Source organism: Coregonus lavaretus, assembly GCF_964263955.1.
Source record: "Coregonus lavaretus genome assembly, chromosome: 13".
NCBI classification, from domain to species: domain Eukaryota; kingdom Metazoa; phylum Chordata; class Actinopteri; order Salmoniformes; family Salmonidae; genus Coregonus; species Coregonus lavaretus.
The window spans coordinates 23,957,861-23,985,022 of NC_140000.1; the positions used below are offsets into that span (position 1 = coordinate 23,957,861).

Genomic DNA, 27,162 nt, shown 5'->3' on the forward strand with positions numbered 1-27,162 from the left:
TTTTTTCTCCAGAAAATCACATTGTAGGATTTTTTATGAATTTAATTGCAAATTATGGTGGAAAATAAGTATTTGGTCAATAACAAAAGTTTCTCAATACTTTGTTATATACCCTTTGTTGGCAATGACACAGGTCAAATGTTTTCTGTAAGTCTTCACAAGGTTTTCACACACTGTTGCTGGTATTTTGGCCCATTCCTCCATGCAGATCTCCTCTAGAGCAGTGATGTTTTGGGGCTGTCGCTGGGCAACACGGACTTTCAACTCCCTCCAAAGATTTTCTATGGGGTTGAGATCTGGAGACTGGCTAGGCCACTCCAGGACCTTGAAATGTTTCTTACGAAGCCACTCCTTCGTTGCCCGGGCAGTGTGTTTGGGATCATTGTCATGCTGAAAGACCCAGCCACGTTTCATCTTCAATGCCCTTGCTGATGGAAGGAGGTTTTCACTCAAAATCTCACGATACATGGCCCCATTCATTCTTTCCTTTACACGGATCAGTCGTCCTGGTGCCTATGCAGAAAAACAGCCCCAAAGCATGATGTTTCCACCCCCATGCTTCACAGTAGGTATGGTGTTCTTTGGATGCAACTCACCATTCTTTGTCCTCCAAACACGACGAGTTGAGTTTTTACCAAAAAGTTATATTTTGGTTTCATCTGACCATATGACATTCTCCCAATCCTCTTCTGGATCATCCAAATGCACTCTAGCAAACTTCAGACGGGCCTGGACATGTACTGGCTTAAGCAGGGGGACATGTCTGGCACTGCAGGATTTGAGTCCCTGGCGGCGTAGTGTGTTACTGATGGTAGGCTTTGTTACTTTGGTCCCAGCTCTCTGCAGGTCATTCACTAGGTCCCCCCGTGTGGTTCTGGGATTTTTGCTCACCGTTCTTGTGATCATTTTGACCCCACGGGGTGAGATCTTGCGTGGAGCCCCAGATCGAGGGAGATTATCAGTGGTCTTGTATGTCTTCCATTTCCTAATAATTGCTCCCACAGTTGATTTCTTCAAACTAAGCTGCTTACCTATTGCAGATTCAGTCTTCCCAGCCTGGTGCAGGTCTACAATTTTGTTTCTGGTGTCATTTGACAGCTCTTTGGTCTTGGCCATAGTGGAGTTTGGAGTGTGACTGTTTGAGGTTGTGGACAGGTGTCTTTTATACTGACAACAAGTTCAAACAGGTGCCATTAATACAGGTAACGAGTGGAGGACAGAGGAGCCTCTTAAAGAAGAAGTTACAGGTCTGTGAGAGCCAGAAATCTTGTTTGTTTGTAGGTGACCAAATACTTATTTTCCACCATAATTTGCAAATAAATTCATTAAAAATCCTACAATGTGATTTTCTGGAATTATTTTTCTCAATTTGTCTGTCATAGTTGACGTGTACCTATGATTAAAATTACAGGCCTCTCTCATCTTTTTAAGTGGGAGAACTTGCACAATTGGTGGCTGACTAAATACTTTTTTTCCCCACTGTATATGTCACTCTAGGAAAATGGTGAAAAATCAACAGGGAGTGAAGATGGGTGTTCGGACCACTTGCAATATTGATTATTTTCATGAGCTCTGTTAGACCGTGGGGCATGTTTCAAAGCTGTATACCTGTGCATTGCAGCATTTCCCATCTGTCTCTGTGTAAAGATAGTCAGAGAAAAGGAGTATCACACCTTTCAGACCTACTGCTATGTGGGTTGCCTGTTCCAGAGAGGAGCAGGTCAGGACACCTGGAATGGCAGATCCCTGTCTTAACATTAGCAGTAACTTATAATAGTAATATACAGTCATTCATTGAAACCTACAGTATCTCAGGTGTGTCACATCTAGACCTACTCTGTCCCCTATACTCTGCCACATCTAGGCCTACTTTGTCCCCTATACTCTGTCACATCTAGGCCTACTCTGTCCCCTATACTCTGCCAAATTTAGGCCTACTCTCTTACCTATACTCTGCCACATCTAGGCCTACTCTGTCCCCTATACTCTGCCACATCTAGGCCTACCTTGTCCCTTATACTCTGTCACATCTAGGCCTACTCTGTCCCCTATACTCTGCCAAATTTAGGCCTACTCTCTCACCTATACTCTGCCACATCTAGGCCTACTCTGTCCCCTATACTCTGCCACATCTAGGCCTACCTTGTCCCTTATACTCTGTCACATCTAGGCATACTCTGTCAAATCTAGGCCTCCTATACTCTGCCACATCCAGGCCTACTCTGTCCTCTATACTCTGCCACATCTAGGCATACTCTGTCACATCTAGGCCTACTCTGCCCCCGCGGAAATCTAATTAACATAATAATAATAAAATAAACATCAAAATCCGTCTGTTTAAGCTACAGATATCTGTTTTTTGCAGTGGCTGCATCTCAATTCACCTCATCCGCCGATGTCAGTGTTCCGCATCTGCAGTGGAAGGTGGCAGAGCTACAGCAGTGTTTGTCAGACCATGAGACATCCCGGAAATCAGTCTTCTCACGAAAACGTCTGTAGCGTCCGAACAGTTTTGGCTACAAATTAAATTGACCCCTCAATGGAAACACAAGACCGTTGACCGTTACCGTTGACGTGCCAACTTCTGTCTGTAGCGTCCGAACGGTTTGGGCTACATACTAATACGACCCCACCATTAAAAGGTGAGACTCTCACTAACACGTTTGGCTCTACGACGCTGAACTTTCTTATATCGCTCAGACATAGGACAGACACTTCAAAACATATTTCCTTTTGATTAATTTTTTTGCCATGTATGAATATGCTATTCAATACGTTTCTATGGGCTAATAGCAGTAAGGACAAATTCAATTTCATCAAATAAGTTTTAAATAAAAATTATTTATACTTACAGGGGTCCTAAAATTCAAAGAGAAATAGCTAAATGATCTTTGGCATGACTATCTTAAAACAAATCAACAACAAATGTATTTATGTTAATAAAAAGTTGGACGAAAGACGAAATCAAATCAAATCAAATGTTATTTGTCACATGCGCCGAATACAAAAGGTGTAGACCTTACCGTGAAATGCTTACTTACAAGCCGTTAACCAACAATGCAGTTCAAGAAATAAAAGTATATTTACTAAATAAACAAAAGTAAATAAAAAAAATAAAAAATAAAAGTAACACAAGAAAATTACATAACAATAACGAGGCTATATACAGGGGGCACCGGTACCTAATCAATGTGCGGGGGTACAGGTTAGTCGACGTAATTTGTAAAGTGACTAGTCATAGATAATAAACAGCGAGTAGCGAGTTGGGTCAATGTAAATAGTCCAGGTGGCCATTTCATCAATTGTGCAGCAGTCTTATGGCTTGGGGGTAGAAGCTGTTAAGGAGCCTTTTGGTCCTAGACTTGGCGCTCCGGTACCGCTTGCCGTGCGGTAGCAGAGATAACAGTCTATGACTTGGGTGACTTGAGTCTTTGGCAATTTTTTGGGCCTTCCTCTGACACTGCCTAGTATATAGGTCCTGGATGTCAGGAAGCTTGGCCCCAGTGATGTACTGGGCTGTACGCACTACCCTCTGTTGCGCCTTACGGTCAGATACCGAGCAGTTGCCATAATAGGCGGTGATGCAACCGGTCAGGATGCTCTCGATGGTGCAGCTGTATAACTTTTTGAGGATCTGGGGACCCATGCCAAATCTTTTCAGTCTCCTGAGGGGGAAAAGGTGTTGTCGTGCCCTCTTCACAACTGTCTTGGTTTGTTTGGACCATGATAGTTCGTTGGTGAAATGCCCATACGTTGATGATTCTTTGCAAATCCAATCAGTTTTCCACGTTGATTCAACGTCATCACATAAATTATTTGTGTTGAAATGACATGGAAACAATGTTGATTCAACCAGTTTTTGTGCAGTGGGTCATCACTCTTTCCCAAAAAATATAAAGTCCCCAGTTCAACACACCATGTCAATGTTGGTTTACAAAATAACCTAAACTTTGAATATATTAACTGTAATTCATTGAACAAGTGGTGAGACACTACAGTTAGATAATGAACCGATGGCGGTGAATTGTGATGTGACTTTTTGTGTAGAGTCTGTTTTGGTCACTGCCTAAGTGGAGCCATCGAAACGAGTGGTTGCCGTCGAGTGGTGTTGTTCATCGATGAGTTATTGCTTTAAAATGAAAGCAGGGAGACAGGTTTAGAAAAGGAAAATGGGTTCAATGAGTACTTCAAATAACAAGAGGCCACTTGAGCTACATTCCTAGAATATGAACATCAGGCCACAGACTCTGTAAATAGGGATGATTTTGTTGTTCAGCGTAATGGTCTCCCTCCCTGGGTGAACAGTAAGTACTGTGTGGTTCTTTGCCTTTAGAGAGGAGAACCACGGGTAGATTCATCCTCCCATACCATGGTTTGTGGGTACAATACCCTGCTGACCAGAGCTTATCATCTTAAAGAGACATGTTACACAATGATGAGTGTATAGTGGGCTGCATGTATGCAGGGTGAGGTTTACACATACAATTGTGTATTGAGTCAACTTCCTCATGTTAATAGAACATTTGTTGTTTTTAGACTTATAGAAGTGGCTACGGTGGGTCTTTCAACTGTGTTGTTGCTGGGGAACCTTTTAATATTGACTGATAGACAATTACACAGTAGGTGCTTGAAGTTATTGTATACAATGTATACAATACAGGCTATGCCATTGTGAGAGCTGAGGCAAGTTAGTGCAGCTAAGATCTGGGCTTCAGTGGTCATTCAGTTATTCCACATCTGGAATGCAAGGTCTACACACTAAATTGTTGATGCATCAGATAAGATACTTCACTTTTACAATGATTCGCCCAAGTCTTTGAAGACAAGCTGCAGTTTTTTTTATGCTCCAGACATCGATCTGTCCATGGCTCCACGTCTCGCACAACAAACATGAATTGTAAACACAGAGGTGAATAGCCTCAGTGTGGAGAGGGAACATGGCTGTGCTGTTATGACTGCTTCACTTTTCACACCAAGGTTGTTTTGGCTGGGAGCAGAGAGGGTGATAAAGAGCCAAGGAGATGTGTCTGTCTGTCCCAATGATAAACACCAAAATCGTGACAGGGATCAGTCAAAGCCTAGACAATATACCATTTTTTTTTTTTTTTTTTTTTTTTTTTTTTTTTCTGGGGGATGGATCAGCTTAATATTGCAGATAGATTGTATCTTCTATCAATGTAATTGTCTGCATCACTTCCAATCCCCCATGTTTTTTATATATATACTCCCCTTTATTACTTTTCAACCCCGCCATCCTTTCCCTACTTGGAGTAAATTAGTGAACAACAATGCCCAGGCCTCTACTTCCGGCCTATACTTACTATCTACACCTTATGGACACAGTTCATTTTACAATAATTCTATTATATATATACAGTGGGGGAAAAAAAGTATTTAGTCAGCCACCAATTGTGCAAGTTCTCCCACTTAAAAAGATGAGAGAGGCCTGTAATTTTCATCATAGGTACACGTCAACTATGACAGACAAATTGAGAATTTTTTTTCCAGAAAATCACATTGTAGGACTTTTAATGAATTTATTTGCAAATTATGGTGGAAAATAAGTATTTGGTCACCTACAAACAAGCAAGATTTCTGGCTCTCACAGACCTGTAACTTCTTCTTTAAGAGGCTCCTCTGTCCTCCACTCGTTACCTGTATTAATGGCACCTGTTTGAACTTGTTATCAGTATAAAAGACACCTGTCCACAACCTCAAACAGTCACACTCCAAACTCCACTATGGCCAAGACCAAAGAGCTGTCAAAGGACACCAGAAACAAAATTGTAGACCTGCACCAGGCTGGGAAGACTGAATCTGCAATAGGTAAGCAGCTTGGTTTGAAGAAATCAACTGTGGGAGCAATTATTAGGAAATGGAAGACATACAACATTTACATTTACATTGTAGTCATTTAGCAGACGCTCTTATCCAGAGCGACTTACAGTTAGTGCATACATCATTATTAATTTTTTATACTGGCCCCCCATGGGAATCGAACCCACAACCCTGGCGTTGCAAACGCCATGCTCTACCAACTGAGCAACATCCCTGCCGGTCATTCCCTCCCCTACCCTGGACGACGCTGAGCCAATTGTGCGCCGCCCCATGGGTCTCCCGGTCGCGGCCGGCTACGACAGAGCCTGGATTCGAACCAGGATCTCTAGTGGCACAGCTAGCACTGCGATGCCTTAGACCACTGATAATCTCCCTCGATCTGGAGCTCCACGCAAGATCTCACCCCGTGGGGTCAAAATGATCACAAGAACGGTGAGCAAAAATCCCAGAACCACACGGGGGGGCCTAGTGAATGACCTGCAGAGAGCTGGGACCAAAGTAACAAAGCCTACCATCAGTAACACACTACGCCGCCAGGGACTCAAATCCTGCAGTGCCAGACGTGTCCCCCTGCTTAAGCCAGTACATGTCCAGGCCCGTCTGAAGTTTGCTAGAGTGCATTTGGATGATCCAGAAGAGGATTGGGAGAATGTCATATGGTCAGATGAAACCAAAATAGAACTTTTTGGTAAAAACTCAACTCGTCGTGTTTGGAGGACAAAGAATGCTGAGTTGCATCCAAAGAACACCATACCTACTGTGAAGCATGGGGGTGGAAACATCATGCTTTGGGGCTGTTTTTCTGCAAAGGGACCAGGACGACTGATCCATGTAAAGGAAAGAATGAATGGGGCCATGTATCGTGAGATTTTGAGTGAAAACCTCCTTCCATCAGCAAGGGCATTGAAGATGAAACGTGGCTGGGTCTTTCAGCATGACAATGATCCCAAACACACCGCCCGGGCAACGAAGGAGTGGCTTCGTAAGAAGCATTTCAAGGTCCTGGAGTGGCCTAGCCAGTCTCCAGATCTCAACCCCATAGAAAATCTTTGGAGGGAGTTGAAAGTCCGTGTTGCCCAGCGACAGCCCCAAAACATCACTGCTCTAGAGGAGATCTACATGTAGGAATGAGCCAAAATACCAGCAACAGTGTGTGAAAACCTTGTGAAGACTTACAGAAAACGTTTGACCTGTGTCATTGCCAACAAAGGGTATATAACAAAGTATTGAGAAACTTTTGTTATTGACCAAATACTTATTTTCCACCATAATTTGCAAATAAATTCATTAAAAATCCTACAATGTGATTTTCTGGAAAAAAAATTCTCATTTTGTCTGTCATAGTTGACGTGTACCTATGATGAAAATTACAGGCCTCTCTCATCTTTTTAAGTGGGAGAACTTGCACAATTGGTGGCTGACTAAATACTTTTTTCCCCACTGTATATATATATATATATTTTGCTCCTGAACTTCTTCTACTCTCAACCTCTCCGATCATTTTCATGATGTCCATCCGGTTTGCTTTTATATGCCATATCTTTCTAACTGTGCTCTTTTCCAAAAGCTCCCAACATACAACCTATATACTTATTATGGACACAGTATGCTTACATTATTAGCTATCTTTGTTATTATTTGTTGTTATTTGTTATTAGTCCCATCCTTCAACTCTATTCAATACCTCCCATCTATCTCTTAACACCATCCATATAGGATTTCTATTTGCCATATATATTTCAACCGTACTGTGATGTTTTACAAAAGTTCCAAACCTTTCTATTCTTATTGCTTCTACAGATTGTGAATTAAAAATAAACATTTTTGCTAAAAGTATTATTATATTATTGATCGATTGACTATGACTTTTCAGATCACCCAGTAATGCTATCTGCAAGGTTAGCTCCAGGTAAATATTGCAATCCTTTAGCCATTCCTGGACCTGTGTCCAAAAACAAGCTACAAATGGACAGAACCAAAACAAATGATCTAATGATTCTGTCTCTTCACAGCAAAATCTGCAGAGCTGGGAAGATTGTATCCCCCATATAAATAACATTCTATTGGTAGCAAGAATTTTATATAATAATTTAAATTGAAAGATTCTAATTTTTGAATCCGGTGTCATTTTGCGTGTCAGTTCATAAACACTATGCCATGGGATCGGTACGTCAAAAATCTCTTCCCAACTATTTTGCAATCTATATGGGACGGCTGTCAATCCTTTGGTCCTTAAGTGAAACTGATATACTTTTTTATTTATCACAGTTTTCCTTAACCAATTATGTTCTTTAATGCAAGGTCTACAGACAAGTTCCTTACTTTCTCCCCCTTCCACTTTCCTCTTCCACTTTTGCGGTAAGGCTGCAATTATTTGGTTGTAATTTTGGGTAGAGCAAACATTTCCATATGTTTTTGTTAGCTGCATGTGCGACATAACTCCACCAGTCCTACCGATGATATCATTTACGAAGATTATACTTTTAAAAAACATTCTTTCAAAAAATAAAGGTTTTTTGTCAATTAGTATATTTGAATTTAACCATAATATTTGTTGCATTGTTTGTTCTGTCGTTTCTGGAGGATTAAATTGAAATTGCAACCAACTTTCTATGGCTTGTTTTAGAAATAGTGATATTTGGGAGATTATTTCCTTTTCAAATAACTGCACATGAGTTGTTGTAATCTGAATAAAGGCAATATACAACTTACCAATTACCTAAAATTTCACAGGGCAATGGATCAAAGGACACAAGGGTAAACAAAGTCCAACGTGACCTATGACCTGTGTTTCCTGCAAACACTATTATATCCGTAAATGTGACCTTTATGTTACCTTTTTGAATGACATTACATAAATGTGTTCAGTTTATAAACTATTCACTAAATTATATGTTTCTATTGTCCCTGAGGAAAGACCAAATTTGAGCTCCTTTTAGTGGGGCAGTTCTGTAGCCTAGTTGTCACCGTATACCACTGAAACTAGTCCTTCAGTGGACTTCACTAAGTTATAGCAATACCATCTGACTGAAAACATGTTTAGTGCATACTGAAAAGAAAATTAAAACATGATAATAAAATGTATTATGATAATATGGAGTCTTGTGCCAGTTTTTCTAAGAATTACCATGCATATTCATGTAAGTGTGATGTTGCTCAAATTAATGTGTTCAGAAAGATGCTTCAATCCCCCTGAGCTGGTCCTATGTTTATTCTGCTCTGCTCAAAACTGGAGGGCAAAGGGCAAGAGCGCAGCGGGGAAAAGCAACGTGGCGATTCATGTTATTAATTCTCACACCATAACCTTCTGTTTCCGTTCCTTCAATTCGGAATACAAAAACAACATCTAAAAGATTTTGGCTTTGCCAAATGATTCAGCAGGAGAGGAGAGAGAGAACTTCCTGATTTACACTGGGCGATTCCGCGGAGATCGCTATCATTTATTAGGCTTTCTGCTGCATTTCCTGTTTGATTTACTGCGCAGTCCCAGGGGCTCGTGGGTAGACTGCTGAGCCAAGGAGGACTCCTCTGCACGAGGCAGACCTGGCTGCCATTGTTGTGCAGCAACCTGAGTATAACGTCCCTATTAATCTGGAGGTAAACGTTGCAGAAACATTACCAAGGCCTTAACCGATAAATCAGCACCACCGGGCCTTTAAATACAGCACATGCATGGCTTGGTGTGTAAATGGTGTGTTGGTAAATTATCATCCTCCACTTAGACCCCAGTGCGCTCCTCCCTGGCTTCCCAATTACTGCCTACAACAAGGTATCCTCTGCTGTTCTCAAGGAACAAAAGAGCATTGATGGGTTATTGAACCACATGATGGGTTGGATATCTACATCTTAAAATAGCTTTCAGTACATCAACAAATGATCGACAGAACAGGGCAATGCCAGACCCACATTGGGCGCCAGTGCCACAAATCTCCCTCGAAAACAGGTATGAATAAGGGGACTACTATCTCTACCTCATTCCCACAATTGTAAGGCCATAGAGGGAAAGTGGAAGAAGCCATGTTGGGAATATGTGTGCTCAACGTAAAGCGTTTCCTCACAGTACTTCCATAGCCCGCTAACTTCTTACATAGCCAATGGCTGTAGTCGAGGCCTGTGGTAATGAGGCCACTGAATCATCAGAAACTCCATTGTAATTGTGTATACATTGTGTCTATTTTGAATGTGTTTATGAGATGGCAGAGTGTTATTTAGGGGCACATTGCATCAGAGAATGCATTAAGAGGGTATAGTGACATCTGTCAATAAAAGGCTGTGGGGGGCTTACAGATGTAGGATCTTAATTTGAGCCAATTTACTACAGCAGGATAATAATCCTGCAGTAACAGGAAATGTGAATTATTATGTGGAATATAATTAATGGACATTTTTGCAGGGGTTGATACATTTTTTGTCAGGGCAAATCAAGTCTGACATTTCAAAGTGGAAATAACAAACTTTAGAAGCCTTTGTAAAACTGAAATACACTACAAGTTAGCATTTCCTGCTTTGCAGGAAAATTCTCAGCAAACCAAAGAGTGATCAAATTAAGATCCTACATCTGTAGTTGCCTCTTCTAGCTCCCCCTCCTACACAGACCGCCCATGATGATACTCTCAACATCATTCAATGTGCTGGAGATTCCTGCCCAAATCCTTTCACTGCAAGTGGAGAAGTATTAGGCATCTATATTATAAGGGTCAACCCTAGCTTTTTGGTGGCCCTAAGCAAGATTTGGTTTGGGGGTTCCCCACCTCGCAGGTAAAGCATTTTAGTGGTCCCCCCCTTGAAGGGCGGAGATCATTCTTTTTGGGGCGGACAGAACATTTAGCAGTTTTAAAGCTAATTTCCTGCAATTCAAAAAAAAAATCCATGGGGTGGAGAGAAAAGGTTGCAGTCTTTAAAACTAATTTCATGCAATTCTCATCCCTGTGCAACTTGGTCCTGGACCCTATGTGGCGAGGGTAGACTCAACTCCTCCACCATGCTGATCCTCAACATGGGGCCCCCCCAGAGTTGTGTGTGCTTCGTCCCCTCCTGTACTCTCTGTTCACCCACGACTGCGTGGCCTCGCACGACTCTAACTCGGGGAGGAGGTCAGAGCCCTGGTGGAGTGGTGCCAGGACAATAACCTCTCCCTCAACGTCAACAAAATCATGGAACTGATCGTGGACTACAGGAGACAGATCAGATAGCACGCCTCAATCCACATCGACAGGGCTGCTGTGGGAAGGGTCAAAAGCTTCAAGTTCCTCGGGGTGCACATCACTGAGGACCGGAAATGGTCCCGTCACATCGACACTGTGGTGAAGAAGGCACAACAGCACCTCTTCAACCTCAGGCGGCTGAAGAAATTCAGCATGGCCCCTAAGACCCTCACAAACTTCTATTGATGCACCATTGAGAGCATTCTGTTGGGTTGCATCACCGCCAGGTATGGCAATTGCACCGTCCTCAACCACATGGCTCTTCAGTGGGTGGAGAGGTCAGCCCAACGCACCATCGGGGGCACGCTGCCTGACCTCCGGGACATTTCCAACACACAGTGTCAAAGGCCAAGAAGATTATTAAGGACCTCAGCCACCCGTGCCACGGACTGTTCACTCTGCTACCGTCTGGCAGATGGTACAGGTGCATCAGAGCTTTGACCAAGAGGCTTGGAAACAGCTTCTATCACCAGGCCATCAGACTGTTGAACAGCCATCACTAGCCGTCTACCTGCACGGTACTTTGTCCTGCAATTTTTTGCACACACACTCACTCACACAAAACACACACACAAGCTCACACACACACACCTCATAAACACACAGACTCCTGCACTCATATATACTCACACACACGCATACGCCCATACTCACAAACACACGCACATACACACACACAGTCAACGCTGCTGTCCCATGTAATGTACATACTGGACACTTCCCATTTATTTTCTACTGTTTTTCTACAGCTGTATATCTACTGCTGTACATATCATTTATAGTATATATTTTCGGTTTATACACTACCGGTCAAAAGTTTTAGAACACCTACTCATTCAAGGGTTTTTCTTTATTTTTACTATTATCTACATTGTAGAATAATAGTGAAGACATCAAAACTATGAAATAACACATATGGAATCATGTAGTAACCAGAAAAGTGTTAAACAAATCAAAACATATTTGACATTCTTCAAATAGCCACCACTTTGCACACTCTTGGAATTCTCTCAACAAGCTTCACCTGGAATGCTTTTCCAACAGTCTTGAAGGAGTTCCCACATATGCTGAACACTTGTTGGCTGCTTTTCCTTCACTCTGCGGTCCGACTCATCCCAAACCATCTCAATATGGTTGAGGTCGGGGGATTGTGGAGGCCAGGTCATCTGATGCAGCACTCCATCACTCTCCTTCTTGGTAAAATAGCCCTTACACAGCCTGGAGGTGTGTTGGGTCATTTTCCTGTTGAAAAACTAATTATAGTCCCACTAAGCCCAAACCAGATGGGATGGCGTATCACTGCAGAATGCTGTGGTAGCCATGCTGGTTAAGTGTGTCTTGAATTCTAAATAAATCACAGACAGTGTCACCAGCAAAGCACCCCCACACCGTAACACCTCCTCCTCCATGCTTCACGGTGGAAAATACACATGCAGAGATCATACATTCACCCACACTGCATCTCACAAAGAAACGGCGGTTGGAACCAAAAATCTCAAATTTGGACTCCAGACCAAAGGACAGATTTCCACCGGTCTAATGTCCATTGCTGGTGTTTCTTGGCCCAAGCAAGTCTCTTCTTCTTATTGGTGTCCTTTAATAGTGGTTTATTTGCAGCAATTCGACCATGAAGTCCTGATTCACACAGTCTGAACAGTTGATGTTGAGATGTGTCTGTTACTTGAACTCTGTGAAGCATTTATTTGGGCTGCAATTTCTGAGGCTGGTAACTCTAATGAACTTATCCTCTGCAGCAGAGGTAACTCTGGGTCTTCCATTCCTGTGGCAGTCCTCATGAGAGCCAGTTTCATCATAGGGCTTGATGGTTTTTGCGACTGCTCTTGAAGAAACGTTCAAAGTTCTTGACATTTTCCGTGTTGACTGACTTTCATTTCTTAAAGTAATGATGGACTGTCGTTTCTCTTTGCTTATTTGAGCAGTTCTTGCAATAATATGGACTTTTACCAAATAGGGCTATCTTCTGTATACCCCACTACCTTGTCACAACACAACTGATTGGCTCAAACGCATTAAGAAGGAAATAGATTCCACAAATTAACTTTTAAGAAGACACACCTGTTAATTGAAATGCATTCCAGGTGACTACCTCATGAAGCTGGTTGAGAGAATGCCAAGAGTGTGCAAAGCTGTCATCAAGGCAAATGGTGGCTATTTGAAGAATCTCAAATATAAAACACTTTTTTGTTACTACATGATTCCATATGTGTTATGTCATAGTTTTGATGTCTTTACTATTATTCTACAATGTAGAAAATAGCAAAAATAAAGAAAAACCCTTGAATGAGTAGGTGTTCTAAAACTTTTGACCAGTAGTGTATACGCATAGATTGCATTTGGATGACTGATGCAGTGTTATTTGGGTTGTTAATTGAATTCGTTCTGACATTTCTTGATTTCTTGTTTTTAGTTTTTGATTGTTTATGTACTTGTTTGACATTTTACTGCACTGTTAGGAGCTAGTAACACAAGCGTTTCACTGCACCCAGTATAACATCTGCTAAACTGTGTACATGACCAATACACTTTGATTTGATAATACACATACCATTTCAGATATTAATTTAGTTTGATTATAACTCAAAGATGTCAAACAGTATTTTTCTTTGTCATGAGATATTGTTTCCTACCATACTGCATTGTTTGATCTAATGCATTCTGGGAAATGTATTTTTTCAGATATTTTAAAACATTAAGGGAATTATGAATTATTATAGACAACCCACAACGTGATCTTAGAATATTTCCAGACCACTGTATTTAAAATTGTTTTAGAAGAATGAGTTTTAAAAATGAAATGTTTCAACCTTATGCTACATGTTATTGGTAACCATACATCATGCCAAAATAAACATTTCTATGGTGATAAATGAGCCATTTGAATTTCATTGAATTTAATTAAATTCTACTTCGTTCAATTCAAATGCTGCTTCATGTGGGGTGTGGCCATTTCAAATTCAATTCAAATTCAAGATTCTAATTGGAATTAAAGAGCCATTTGTAACTCAATTCAGAATTGATCCCAACCCTGGTATGTACACTCTTAGAAAAAAGGGTTCCAAAAGGGTTCTTCGGCTGTCCCCATAGGCAAAACCTTTTTGGTTCCAGGGAGAACCCTTTCGGGTACCACATAGAAACCTTTTGGGTTCCACATAGAAACCTTTTGGGTTCCATGTAGAACCCTCTGTGGAAAGGGTCCTACATGGAACCCAAAAGGGTTTTCTACCTGGAACCAAAAAGGGTTCTTCAAAGGGTTCTCCTATGGGGACAGCCGAAGAACCATTTAAAGTTCTAAATATAACCTTTTTTTCTAAGAGTGTACAGTGTATGTTAAACTACTGTGACCATTTCCCCTTCAATTATAAATAACCTAAAGTGCTCAAGAACTCAAATCTCCGGTGATTGAACCCCTTAGAATCCCCTCATGTGAATATGTGACTCAAGCATCTGTACATTTCTCCTCCTTTGCTTCAAACACACACAATGTTACACTGGCCTTTATTTTGAAAAAGGAAAAAAAGAGCAAAACATCGAGGGAATCCAGCCCAGACTGGCTGGCACATATCCGAGGGTGTTAACAGTTTATGGTAATTTCTGTGTGGAGCAGACAGACACCTGAGTTCACCTGGGGTTCAGGGAGAGGTCAGGGCACATGTGCTGTTTTGACATGTTTTCTCCCTGTAGAGGGCTTCGTTAGCACAGGTATTAACACCCCACTTTTATTTATTACTCAGGGTCTCACAGTTACTTCAGACGCTCAGGACAGTATCAAGATAAAATATGCAAGAGTGGAGCTCATGTACAGTGGTTTTCAAAGGTATTGGATATGCGCATTTGTTAAAAGTGTTAACTTTTGCACCCAAAAAAAATCAGACAATTATAAAATGTGATACTTACAAGTATTACACTTTTTAGTATAAAAAATTTACTAATTTGACTGAAAAGTCATTATATGTTGATATCTACTGTTGAATATGGTAAGAGAAACCTTCTTCTATAGGCGCAAGGAGTACGGTCACATGAATGCCAAGAATCTGGGGTACAATACAAACAGTTTAATTGTGTAATTAACAATAAAGAACCACTCCTAGTTAGACAATTTCTGCATAAAGAAACCGAGAAACACTTATAAAACAGTCAGTTGTAACAAAATAACTGGTGTTCTCATTGAAATAAACTCATAAAAAAGAAACACTTTTTTATACAGGATATTTATACAGGAATAGCTTTGAATTGGATTGTTAACCAAAGGAAGACACATTGCAGACATCAATATTCACACAGATTGCATATGTTTTTCTCTCTCTAAGGTGTTCTATAGGTTAGTAATTTACCTAATCTTATTTGCATGATAGTAAAAATTGCATACAACATTAATTGTGAAGCTTGTAGCATGAGTTGCTTGACATACAGCACTTTTATAGGCAACCTTTAAAGCACATTTTCCATTTAAAACGTTAAGACACTTTTTGTTTTTACTGCCCATCAAAATTACATTTATAAATAGAAAAGGATCAGTGAAATAAAAAAAGCGCTTTGTAACAAACTTTCCAAAAAAAGTAATTACATCAGAAACACTGCATGAACTGCAAATAAATAATGTAGAAGACAACAAAAAACAGAGTTTGTGATTCACATTTTTAAACTGTGTGGCTGATTCAGAAAGTTACAGTGACAAAGGTTTTGCAAAATAATCTAATCGGCAGTGCCATATAGTACAAGGCATTTATTGGCATAGTTTCTTTAAGACTGTATTTTTTTTTTTTTTTACAGTTAATATAATGTCTATATATATATTTATATTTCTTCCTAACAAATAATATGTAACGATTGAGCTATTCTCGGCGACGCACCTGGGGTGCGTTTTGCGTTCCAGAGTGATCCGTAATCACTGTCATGTTTTTCGCTTTTTCAAAGAATAACTAATTTGCCAGCAGGCTTCCAGACTTAGTACCTTATCATTAAGGCCTTGTCATCCACTTGGTCCTCGAATTCATATGCATTTTAAAAATCCAGTTAACACCACATACGTAAACACCTATCAAAGTCCTATCAAACTCCATGGGGACTTTTTATTATAATATCAGTAGCTCAAAATGAAAGAAAATCAGTGTAAAACAACAGACATTAAGTGCAGTCAGCAAATATCCACGGCAATATACTTAAGAATAATTTCTTTTGTGCAGGTTATTTAAATGATGCATCAGTCTTTACAGTGAATAATACAAGTTTTACAAAATCAGAAAAAGCAATACTTATTCGTATTACTGTAGTCTGTGGAAATGGGGGGGTTTCCAGTGTGAGAACGCTAGCGTTGCGTAGTCTTTCAGTCTGCATTGATATATAAACGCTACTCGTACGCATAGAGTCCAGACTCTGCATTGATAAAAACAATACTCTTTTCTCTCGGCGGTCGCACTGCGCTAGTCAGACCATTACCCTTTAGCATTGCATTCAGTCTCTGTCTGTACAGCAACACTACTCTTTCAGCACAGTGTTCAGACTGGGGACCAAATCTCTAGTCCTTGGCCTCGTGGTCAGACTCTGAGTGGGCCTCGGCGCGGGCCAGGTGCTCCTCGATCTTGATGGAGAAGATGGTGCTGTTGGTCTGTGTTCTCTCTTCCAGCTCCTTCAGCAGCTCGGCGCTGCCCTCCCTGAAGTCTGACAGCTCCTCCTCGAAGGCTGGGCTGCTGCTGCTGCTATTGCTGGGCTCCTTGGGCGGTTTGGCCGGGTGGTTGACGTAGAAGCGCTGGTTCTGGAAGAACTTGATGATGGTGAGCTTGGGCAGGTCAAGCTGGGCCGACAGGGTGTGGATGGCCTCCTCGTCTGGGTACATCCCCACGTCCTGGATGAAACTCTGCAGAATGCCTAGGGCCTCTAGGGAGATCTTGCCCCCGCCGGAGCGAGCCTTGGTGCCCCCGCCGCCGTGGCCCTCGTCCTCCGTCTCTGCCGGGGAGGCGGTGGAGGGCTGGCGAGGGGGCAGCCGGGGGCCCATGGGTGGTTGCTGCTGCTGCTGTTGCATGGGCTGCTGGGACAGTGGAGGCTGGGAGGGGTGCTGGAGGGACATGGGGGGCTGGTGCTGCTGCTGTGGCTGGGGCGGTTGATGGGTCTGAGACTGTGGTGGGAAAAGGGGGGGGGGGGGGGGGAACAAGAGACGGGATGTTATCAGTGAACACTTATCGGTGACTTAATAAGGCCTTTCATTCAAATCAATTGAGTTGTGTAGAAAAATGGTCCCACTGTGTATAGAACAGGGGCTCCGCTGGAGGAATTTCCATGTAATATCTTATTGAATGTAATCAGTTCTTGAGATATTTTCAAGTGGAAATTGTGTCTTTCATTGTGGGGTAGAGTTACCAGCACTCACATATAAACCTGCGCGCGCACACATGCACACACACACACATACACGACACACACGCATGCAAACACGTACACAGACACTGAAACACTGGGAATTCACATGGAAACTGTGCATTCTGGTTGGTACTGTCAAGCTTATCAGACCCCATTCAAATGATATTGCCAGACCGCGATAAACAAACTCAATGTGTGTACAATTCAAAACGCGATCGCCGCCGATTGCCATGGGTGTGAGAATGCTAACGATGGCTTTGCTTTGCCGTCGGTATCCCGCTAGTGTAAACACATGACACATTACTCCTAAAATGTCTCATTGTTTGCGTGGAGAGAGGGTTGAGTGGGCAACTCGTTCTCCTTATTGAACACACAAAGTTTTTCTTCCTGAGTCAGACCCACTCCAATTGGAGTTTGGTAATGAAGTTTAGAAAACACAGCACTTTACAGATAGCTTATCGGCCAGCTGCACAGCTTCACTCAAAGATCCCATTTTACACTAGAACACACACATATAGGGAGCTTTAATAAGGGCAGGTTAGCCAATGAGTGCCGGCTTCTCTCTACGTCTGTGTGTCACTGTTTTGCAGCAGTTCTCTCTTGAGAACAAGCTTTTTAATCAACCTGGGTTGACAGAGGTTCAACATGAACACCAATAAACACTATGAAGTGCAAGTGTTAGTAATTCCTCTATGTATTACAGTATTGAGGCATTTTACTTGAAGCCAAATAATTTATATTCCATTAGCAGTTAACTTTTCCCAAATAGGATTTTTTTTTAAACGTTTTTTTATCTGATATTAGGCTCGATGAGAAAAATCTGATTACGGTATTTCTACACTGGTGCTTTTGTATGGGACTGGCCATATGTTTCTGGCTAACAAAATAAGCTGCCACTATGTTTAATATAAGTATTTATGTTTAGAATTCACAGTTTTAAAAGTTTAAAGTGAGTCTCAGGTTTCTGTGTTCATTTGCTAGCTGCCTTTTAAAAGGAAAACTTAGACAAGTTAAAAGTAAGGGTAACTTTGTTATAGTATTTCATTATAAACACAAACTTCGACTATTACTGTGTTTGTGATTAATAGAGCTCATTTGTAGAAATGTCCCCTAACTGCTGGTTATTACGAACACCAGATAATTACAATGTAAAACTAAGGGATAATTCTGGTTGTTTAATTGAAATCACAACATAAATGAAAGAATACAAATTCTCTCTCTCACCTGTAGTGGGTCTGTGTGGGACATATACATCAGAGTTGGGTTCTGTGGGTACAGACATCAGAGTTGGTGTCTGTGCTTGTGTGTGTGTGTGTGTGTGTGTGTGTGTGTGTGTGTGTGTGTGTGTGTGTGTGTGTGTGTGTGTATCTCCACTCATCTTCAATGGATATGCATGTGTCCACTGCACATAGGTACGTCTATGTGTATTTATGCGCTTGTGTGTGTGCATGTATGTATTCATGTATGTACTAATGTCTTTGCCTCCTCACCTGCATGGGGTCAGTGGAGATGTGCATCATGTGCGAGGGCCGGTCGGCGTGGTGCTGCTGCTGGCCGGCCGTGCTCTCCTGTTCGTAGATGGCATCACGCTCCGCCTGGGCCAAGCTCAGGAATCGGCGGATCATGGACAGGTTCTCCCACAGGGTACGGTTCTCCGGGCTGGGGTCCTCCTTCCAGCGCAGAAGCTCACACAGCCAGCCCTATACAGAAATAAATCAACAGAGAGGTTTAGCCTAACCCTCCATTCAACTGCTGTACTCACACAGAAAGAAAGCCCTAACCAGGGGCGGAGAGTGTACCCTTAGCTATAACTTTCAGCCCATTCCTGTAACATGCCAATATAATACAATTCCAAGGGCAGCAGAAGAGCACATTATGTGACCATTAGGTATGACAACATACACATGTATGTAGTATTCATAGTATGTAGCACAACATGAAGAACCCATTTAACAGTTTACATGAACCATTATACTCTAGCCCAGCAGAGGGCCATGAGAGATGGGACTGTGGGCCATAGAGGACTGTAGCTACACAATATGAATTTACACAGAGCATGTATCTGAGAAGCCCCAGTCAAAGGGAGCTTGTGTGTGTGTGTGACTGTGTGGGTGCAGCTGAGCGGTACAATACAGTAGAGACGGAGCCCATCTATGGAGCTCTGTGATGAGGTCCTGTGACTCAGTTATACAGCACTAAATGTGGAGGGAACTCAACTGGGCCGTGTGAGGGCAGGGGGAGGATCACCATGACAGAACTGAAGCAGAGGGTGAGAGAAAATAGTGTGAGATGAAGAGTAGAGAACGAGGGAGCCAGAAAGGAGAGAGAGAGAGAGAGAGAGAGAGAGAGAGAGAGAGAGAGAGAGAGAGAGAGAGAGAGAGAGAGAGAGAGAGAGAGAGAGAGAGACAGAGGAGAGAGAGAGAGGGGGGGGAGGGAGGGAGGGGAGAGGGAGTTAAAGAGGAGTGAAGGGAGAGCGAGTGAAGCTGTTCAGCCCGTAGTCTGTCCTGGCAGCGTGACAGAGCAGTGCTGTAATCTCCCAGCCAGTGTGCGGCAGCACCTTTCATTTCCACAGGATTACACTGCGCTGGTCACACACACACACACACACACACACACACACACACACAGGGGCAGAGCCACGCCACCACACTGCATGCAAGAGATAACTCAGCATTTCTGTTGTCCCCTGTTCCAACTCCTCCCCTAAGCCACATCAAACCCAGGAGGGTTTTGGAGAAAGCCAGGCGCGAGGGAGGGAGAGAGAGAGAGGGAAAGAGAGAGGGGGACAGAACAAGGAAGAGAGAGATAGAGAGTGAGAAAGAAGGAGAGAGAGGGACAGAGAGCCCACCTTGTTCTTCTGCCACGTTTATTGTTGCCTTTTTTAATTTGCATGCAGAGGGATTTGGACCGCGTTACCACTCTGATGTCTGTTGGTTTCGGCTGATTCAGTATTGAGGAACACCCCTCTTTTCGCCCCCACATGCCTCCCCGCCTCCTCCGAGCCAGAACTGAACCACACTACCCAGGCCGCGATGAAGTAATCCAACTCAAACATTCCCCAAACCAGCAGGATTAAACCCAAAGTCAGTCAAACAAAAGGCCAACATGAACCCCATAGTAATTCTGGGAAGTCCTTACATAAATTAACTACAGTAAAAACATGAGGTAAATTCTTAATATGTTGTCCCTATACTATTTATATTTTGCTGAAAGCTCATTGATAGAATGCTGTAAGACTAAAGTAAAGGAAGTTTGACGCAGAGAAGTTTAACATTTACGCAAAAACTGGTAAAATTATCACAAAAGTGTAGCTAATGTCAAAATGGCAGCTTCCCTCAGTCGTCCTCACACAAGTGGACAGTCAGCGTTTTCCCTGGTGGTTTAAAGAGCTGAAGTCGTGTTTGTGTTTGTCTAATTGCATTGCTTCCACAGGCCTGGCAGAAGCATTGAGGGGAGAAAGAGATATGGGAGAGCTGGTCAGAGGAGGTGACACTCAGCTCTCTTGCCAGTAAACGCAGGGGGAAAAAACGTCGCTTTCAGTCAAAAACGTGAGGTGAAAACTTCATTTGGAGTGAGGATTTCAGTCTAATAGTCACAATGACAATGTGACGTGGTGGAAAAATCTAAAATGGTGTTCCAGCTTACTGTTACACTATCAGTCGATTTCTATGACTTAACCATTGTTTCAACTTCTAATTGAAAATGTGCAGACTTTAGAAACTTTAGATAGACTTTGCAGAAATGTATAAGCAGCATCAATTGGTGTAATAGGTATTAGGTTGATGCACAATGCATGTTGTGTTACTGTGTTGAAACAGGCACTTACAATAAGAACCAAACATCTCTGTTGCTCTGTGTACTACGTCCATATTGTTAATTTCTCCCCTAACAACACTGTTTGAATACATGTACTTACACTGCTCACCAATTCTGAACTACCTCGAACTCTCTCAGAGTTAGTGAAGAGCTCTCTATAAATGAAAATGTATTATTCATAATGATTAGCATGGAGAATGGTGTGGAGAGTGACCACCCTGCCTTATTTTTCGTCCAATCTGACCGTCAGCACACGGGCTGAGGGGTCAAGAGGTGCAGAGTGACAGAGTAATAAACTCTTCAGCAGCAGGCCTCATGCAGCCCAGCAGCCTAGCAGAGCTCCCATTGTATAGCACAGTATAAATAGCAACCAGGCACTCTGATATATTTTGCTCCGAACACAATGGCAGAATTCATGCGCGAGATTCACCCAACTATGCAGCGGCACACCGTACCATGTGTGTGTGTGTGTGTGTGTCTGCAGCAGTCACAAGCTGCCAATGAGAGCATAGGCCTGCTCTGTCAGGGAACAGCCCGGTATTCACACCCACCCCTCCTCCCTTCACCTCCATCCCTTCTTCCTCCACAACATGGACGCACATTACTGCATTAATAAACAACACTCTGCTGTGAAACCCTGTATGGAAAAAAACAGACCTGCCTCCACAGTCACACGGCAGGGCCAACACCTATCTCTAATCTCATTTGGTCATTATCAGACCCATCAATCCACCACCGAAAAATAACCCGGCAGATGTCCATCAACTCTGATTCTCTTTTTGTTAGGTGGGGGGGATTATAACACAATCAAATTAAATATGGTGCTTTATACAGTAATTTTCTACACTGAAACAAAAGCACATTTGACCTTGTAGAAGCAAAACATCTGTTATGGGAAGGGGAAACAAACAAAAAAACTTGTGACAGTTGGGAGAAAAAGATTGCAATCCATTGTTGTGGCTGGACTTGTGGAACTTGTCAGAGGAGGGAGAGCCAGCCAGACTCACATCTCTGTGTCCGAGAGGGAGAGAGAAATAAAAAGTGGGAGAGACAAAGCATTACTGTCTTTCCCTCCTTGAACCTGGCATAGGGCCCAGCTCCACTAGCAGACAATGCTATGCAGATAAATGCAGCTGATAACACGGTATGTTCAAACCTGTTTCTCCTCCGCAAGAGCGTGCACCTTAGAGCGTGTTCACCCCGCACAGTTACGTGCACTGGTTTGTAAATACAGCATCATGCCCATCTGTTGAAATACCGACCTGCTTGATGCTCGGCATATGCGAGTCTGCCGCAACAATAAGCAAAAATTGACTGTGGAAAACGGACCCAATGTTTTGTGGGTGTGAGGAAGTCTTAATATGCAAATAAGACAGGTCCGAGCACCTATTCAAATAGTATTTGGCATGGAGAGAGGAGAGGGGTGAGAATGAGGGGGAAATGGGGTCGAGGCCCTTAATTGAACTCAACCATTCTTCCCCGGGGGAACTGGAGGTCCAGCTACCATGTGGCCATCCTGAAAAATCCTACACTCTTAGCATGCATTTACAGTGCTGACTAGAGTTGGGATTCCTTCTACACGTCTCACTCATTCCATAATAAAATAATGAGTAAAGATTTTGAAGCACTTAAGTAGAGTAAGTAGTACAAATAAGTCAAATCTAATAAAATTGTATTTGTCACATGTGCCGAATACAACTGGTGTAGACTTTACCGTGAAATGCTTGCTTACGAGCCCTTACCAACGATGCAGAGTTAAAAAATAATAATAAAATAAAATAGTAACACGAGGAATAAAATATAATACACAAGAATGGAGCTATTTACAGGGAGGAGCTATTTACAGGGAGTACCAATCCCAGATCAATGTGCAGAGGTACGAGGTATTTGAGGTAGATAGTACATGAAGCCAGGGTAAAGTGACTAGGCATCAGGATAGATAATAATATGAGTAAAAAGTGTGTGTGTTTGTATGTATGTGTGTTTGTGTTGTGTTGATATGCATGTATGTGTTATGTGTGTGTGTGTATGTGTGTATGTAGTGTATGTGAATGTGTGTGGGTTTGCCAATGTAGTGTGTATATATAGTCTAGTAAGTGTGCGAGTCAGTGCAGATAGTTTGGGTACCATTAATTGATTATTTAGCAGTCTTTGGCTTGGGGGTAGAAGCTGTCTCGGAGCCTGTTTGCCAGACGGTAGCAGAGTGGACAGTCTATGGCTTGGGTGGCTGGATTCTTTGGCAATTTTTCAGGCCTTCTCTGACACCGCATGATATAGAGGTCCTGGATGGCAGGGAGATCAGCCCCAGTGATGAACTAGGCTGTCCACACCACACTCTGTAACGCTTTGCGGTCAAGGGCGGTGCATTTGCCATACCAAGCGGTGATGCAGCCAGTCGGTGATCAGGCCTTCCACCGTCGTGTCGTCAGAAAACTTGATGATGGTGTTGGAGTTGTGCGTGGCCATGCAGTCATGGGTGAACAGGGAGTACAGGAGGGGACTAAGCACACACCCCTGAGGGGCCCCCGTGTTGTGGGTCAGCGTGGTGTAGGTGTTTTTGCCTACCCTCACCACCTGGGGCCGGCCCGTAAGGAAGTCTAGGATCCAGTTGCAGAGGGAGGGGTTCAGTCCCAGGTTCCCTAGCTTGGTGATAAGTTTGGAGAGGACTATGGTGTTGAACGCTGAGCTGTAGTCTATGAACAGCATTCTCACATAGTTATTTCCCTCTTGTCCAGGTGGGAGAGGGCAGTGTGAAGTGCAATTGAGATTTCGTCCTCTGTGGATCTTTTGGGGCGGTATGCGAATTGGAGTGCGTGTAGGGTGTCTGGGATGATGGTGTCGATGTGTGTCACGACTAACCTTTCAAAGCACTTCATAATTACAGATGTGAGTGCTACACGGCAATAGTCATTTAGGCAGGTTACCTTGGAGCTCTTGGGAAAAGGGACAATGGTGGTCAGCTTGAAACATGTTGGGATTACAGACTGGGACAAGGACAGATTCAAAATGTCAGTGAAGACACTTGCCAGCTGGTCTGCGCATGCTTTGAGAATGCACCCTGGTATTCTGTCTGGAATACGGCCTTGTGATTGTTAACCTGTTTCAAAGTTTTTCTCATATCGGCTACGGAGAACGAGATCACACAGTCATCTGGAAAAACAGTGACTTTCACGCAAGGCACATTGTTATATTCCTCGAAGCGAGCATAAAAGGCATTTCGCTCATTTCAGAGTTCTGCATCGTTGGGCAACTCACGGCTGTGTTTCCCTTTGCAATCCGTTTTCGTTTGCAAGCCCTGCCACATACGACGAGCGTCAGAGCCGGTGTAATAGGATTCCACCTTCCTCCTATATTGTCCTTTTGCATATTTCATGACTCGTCGGAGGTCATAGCGGGCTTTCTTGTATGCGTCCATGTCCGTGTCCCGTTCCTTGTAAGCGGTAGCTCTAGCCTTCAGCCCAGCGCGGATATTGCCTGTAATTTTTGGTTTGGATACTTATAGTAACTGTGGGGACGAAATCGTCTATGCACTTATTGATGAAGCCCGTGACTGTTGTGGTAAACTCCTTAATGCTATTGGATGAATCCTGGAACAAGTATACAGCTATTATGTTTTGCAATAGTTTTCAGGATTCACCTTTAGTAAATGGTAAAACAAGTAGAGTGAACAGTGAAATGTGCACCACTACATTAGTTCCACCTGGTAGAGCTCAGGTCCTGGGCTTTACTCACTGATCCTGCAGGGGATTGTCCTGGACATGGTAATACATGGTAATACTCTTGACTGTTCATAACCATCTGACTCCCTGCAATATAACTCATTGGACTGGGGCCTGACTGTCCATGAGCATTTGTGCTGTAGAATGAATCGATCAATTACCACTCTTTAGAAACAACACGTGATGATTTGTGTTGAAGCAATTGTGCACAAAACCATTCAGTCAAATTGTGAAGCCTTAGTAGGAAAGACATTGCTCAACAGACTATAATGTAATCTACAATTTAAATCCCTTATTTTGGCCATTTATACAGAGTTTAACCTGTCGCTACATAAAAACATGCATTAATGTCTTGTCAAAGTGGACTTCCTTCGAATTGGTTGCCAGATTCGTTACCTAACCCCTTTTGCAGGAGTGTCAACAGTAGAGTATGCATACATACCCACATCTGCTCAATCTGAAACAAACAAGGCAACCTGCTTCCCTGTATTCATTTTCAAATTGCAACATGAGAAGTCTTGACCGACACATTTCAGACCCGCAGTGGAAGATTTATGATGTCAAAGACACCAGCTGGGAAACATATGATGTCAGCGTTTACTGAGTGAAAGGTCATGCCCTCTTGCATCACAATGCGCCAGTTGTCAACAATAGCAGACTGGAAAATCTACATTGCACATTCTGCGGAGTGAAAGCATGATTGTGCAGGAAACGTTCTCATTCTCAGCATTTACTCTCAGAACAATGGCAATCGGTTCATCGTCACAGAATGTCACAGTTGCAGTATGAATTCCTAAAACGGGAACACTTAGAACTGGGACAGAATGACCAGAGCAGGTCAATGAAATGTCAAAATCCTCAAATACAGAACATGACACATCTGTGATCTGCTCTGCCAGGCTACAAAATGCCATGACAAAAAAAAGCCCCAAAACAAATTGCTATGTTGTATGCAGGGTCTCTTTGTCAAACATTAGGAGGCATGTTCAGTTGACTGTGTAAAAAACTAATCAAGCTATTCCGGTTTTGATAACTATTAAACAGAGAGAGAGAGTACAGTAAAATCTCTTCATCACTATAGTATTCCTCTGTTTACATCTTCTATGGAGTCCACAATAGTATTGAGGCAGCTACAGAAACAGGAGAACAAGTAAGAGAGTGAATGAACGCACAAAGGACCACCAACTCACAAAAGAGGAAGAGAGAAGAGGGAAGTTTCAGAGCTAAACATAATCTGAATTAGGAACACACCAATCACCTACAAGGAGTGTGATTCCATCAATTATTAGCACTTGATTGAGATTTAATTCAAAGCTGGAGTTTAATTGCTAATATCAGAGCATAATTAAGCTGATAAATCATGGCTGATCTTATTGAATTATGGATTAAAATAGCAGAAAACCTGCAAATTGTGTATGTCAGCTAAAGCAGCATCTGTAATTGGTCTACAAATTTGCTTTCAGGTGGAAGGGACTGTTAAATTTTTTCTAATCTCCAAATAGGAACTTTGGTCAAAATCAAGGGTTTCAATGAATGATATGTATGAGATGTGAGGGACGTCTTAACCTTCTGTATGAAGTATGAAATGAGAACTGATGTGGAAAGTCATAGCTATACTGTATGAGAAGTCTACTTTGTGAAATAATGTGCGTAGTAAGAGTGAGGAAAGAGACAAGGTCTAAAGAGAAACAAGTAGAAGGCGAGCAGAGAGAGAGAGAGAGAGAGAGAGAGAGAGAGAGAGAGAGAGAGAGAGAGAGAGAGAGAGAGAGAGAATGAAAGAGAATGAGAGCGAGAGATGGAGAGAGAGAGAAATAGAAAGCGGGAGCACACAAGCACTCGAATAGGCCCTAATGTCTCCCCATGCAATTCCCCTCTCTCTCTCTCTCTCTCTCTCTCTCTCTCTCTCTCTCTCTGTCTGTCTTCTCTGTCTCCCCCCCCCCTCTCTCTCTCTCTCTCTCACACACAGACTAACACATCCCCACACTGCATCTGCCGGAGCTAGTGGCTGTAGTTAAATTGAAATATTTCCTGGCGTGTGTCAGAAGCATGCAGAATGGTAATTATGACAGATCTGATTAGGCGGGCCGAGTCGGGCGGCTCCGGGCTGCAGGTGCGACCTTGTGCATTCCTGCGTGTGTAAATAAAATTAATTACAAGCGTGGGGGCGCGCGGCGCGTGACATCGGTGCGCACGGGGGGGGACTCCCACAG

General features: G+C 42.7%; 1 protein-coding gene across 1 annotated transcript in view; it reads right to left on the minus strand.

The window, feature by feature from the left end:
• Positions 1-16,578: 16,578 nt before the first annotated feature.
• The window catches only part of LOC311139439 (DNA-binding protein SATB1-like), a gene marked incomplete at its 3' end in the record, with an annotated part of 48,740 nt that continues 38,156 nt past the window's right edge, over positions 16,579-27,162 (minus strand). The window contains exons 12-13 of the mRNA XM_084174316.1: positions 18,908-19,117; positions 16,579-17,169 (exon numbers count right to left, since the gene is read on the minus strand). Coding sequence (XP_084030442.1) covers positions 16,579-17,169; positions 18,908-19,117 — 801 coding nt within the window. The remainder of the gene's footprint in view (positions 17,170-18,907; positions 19,118-27,162) is intronic.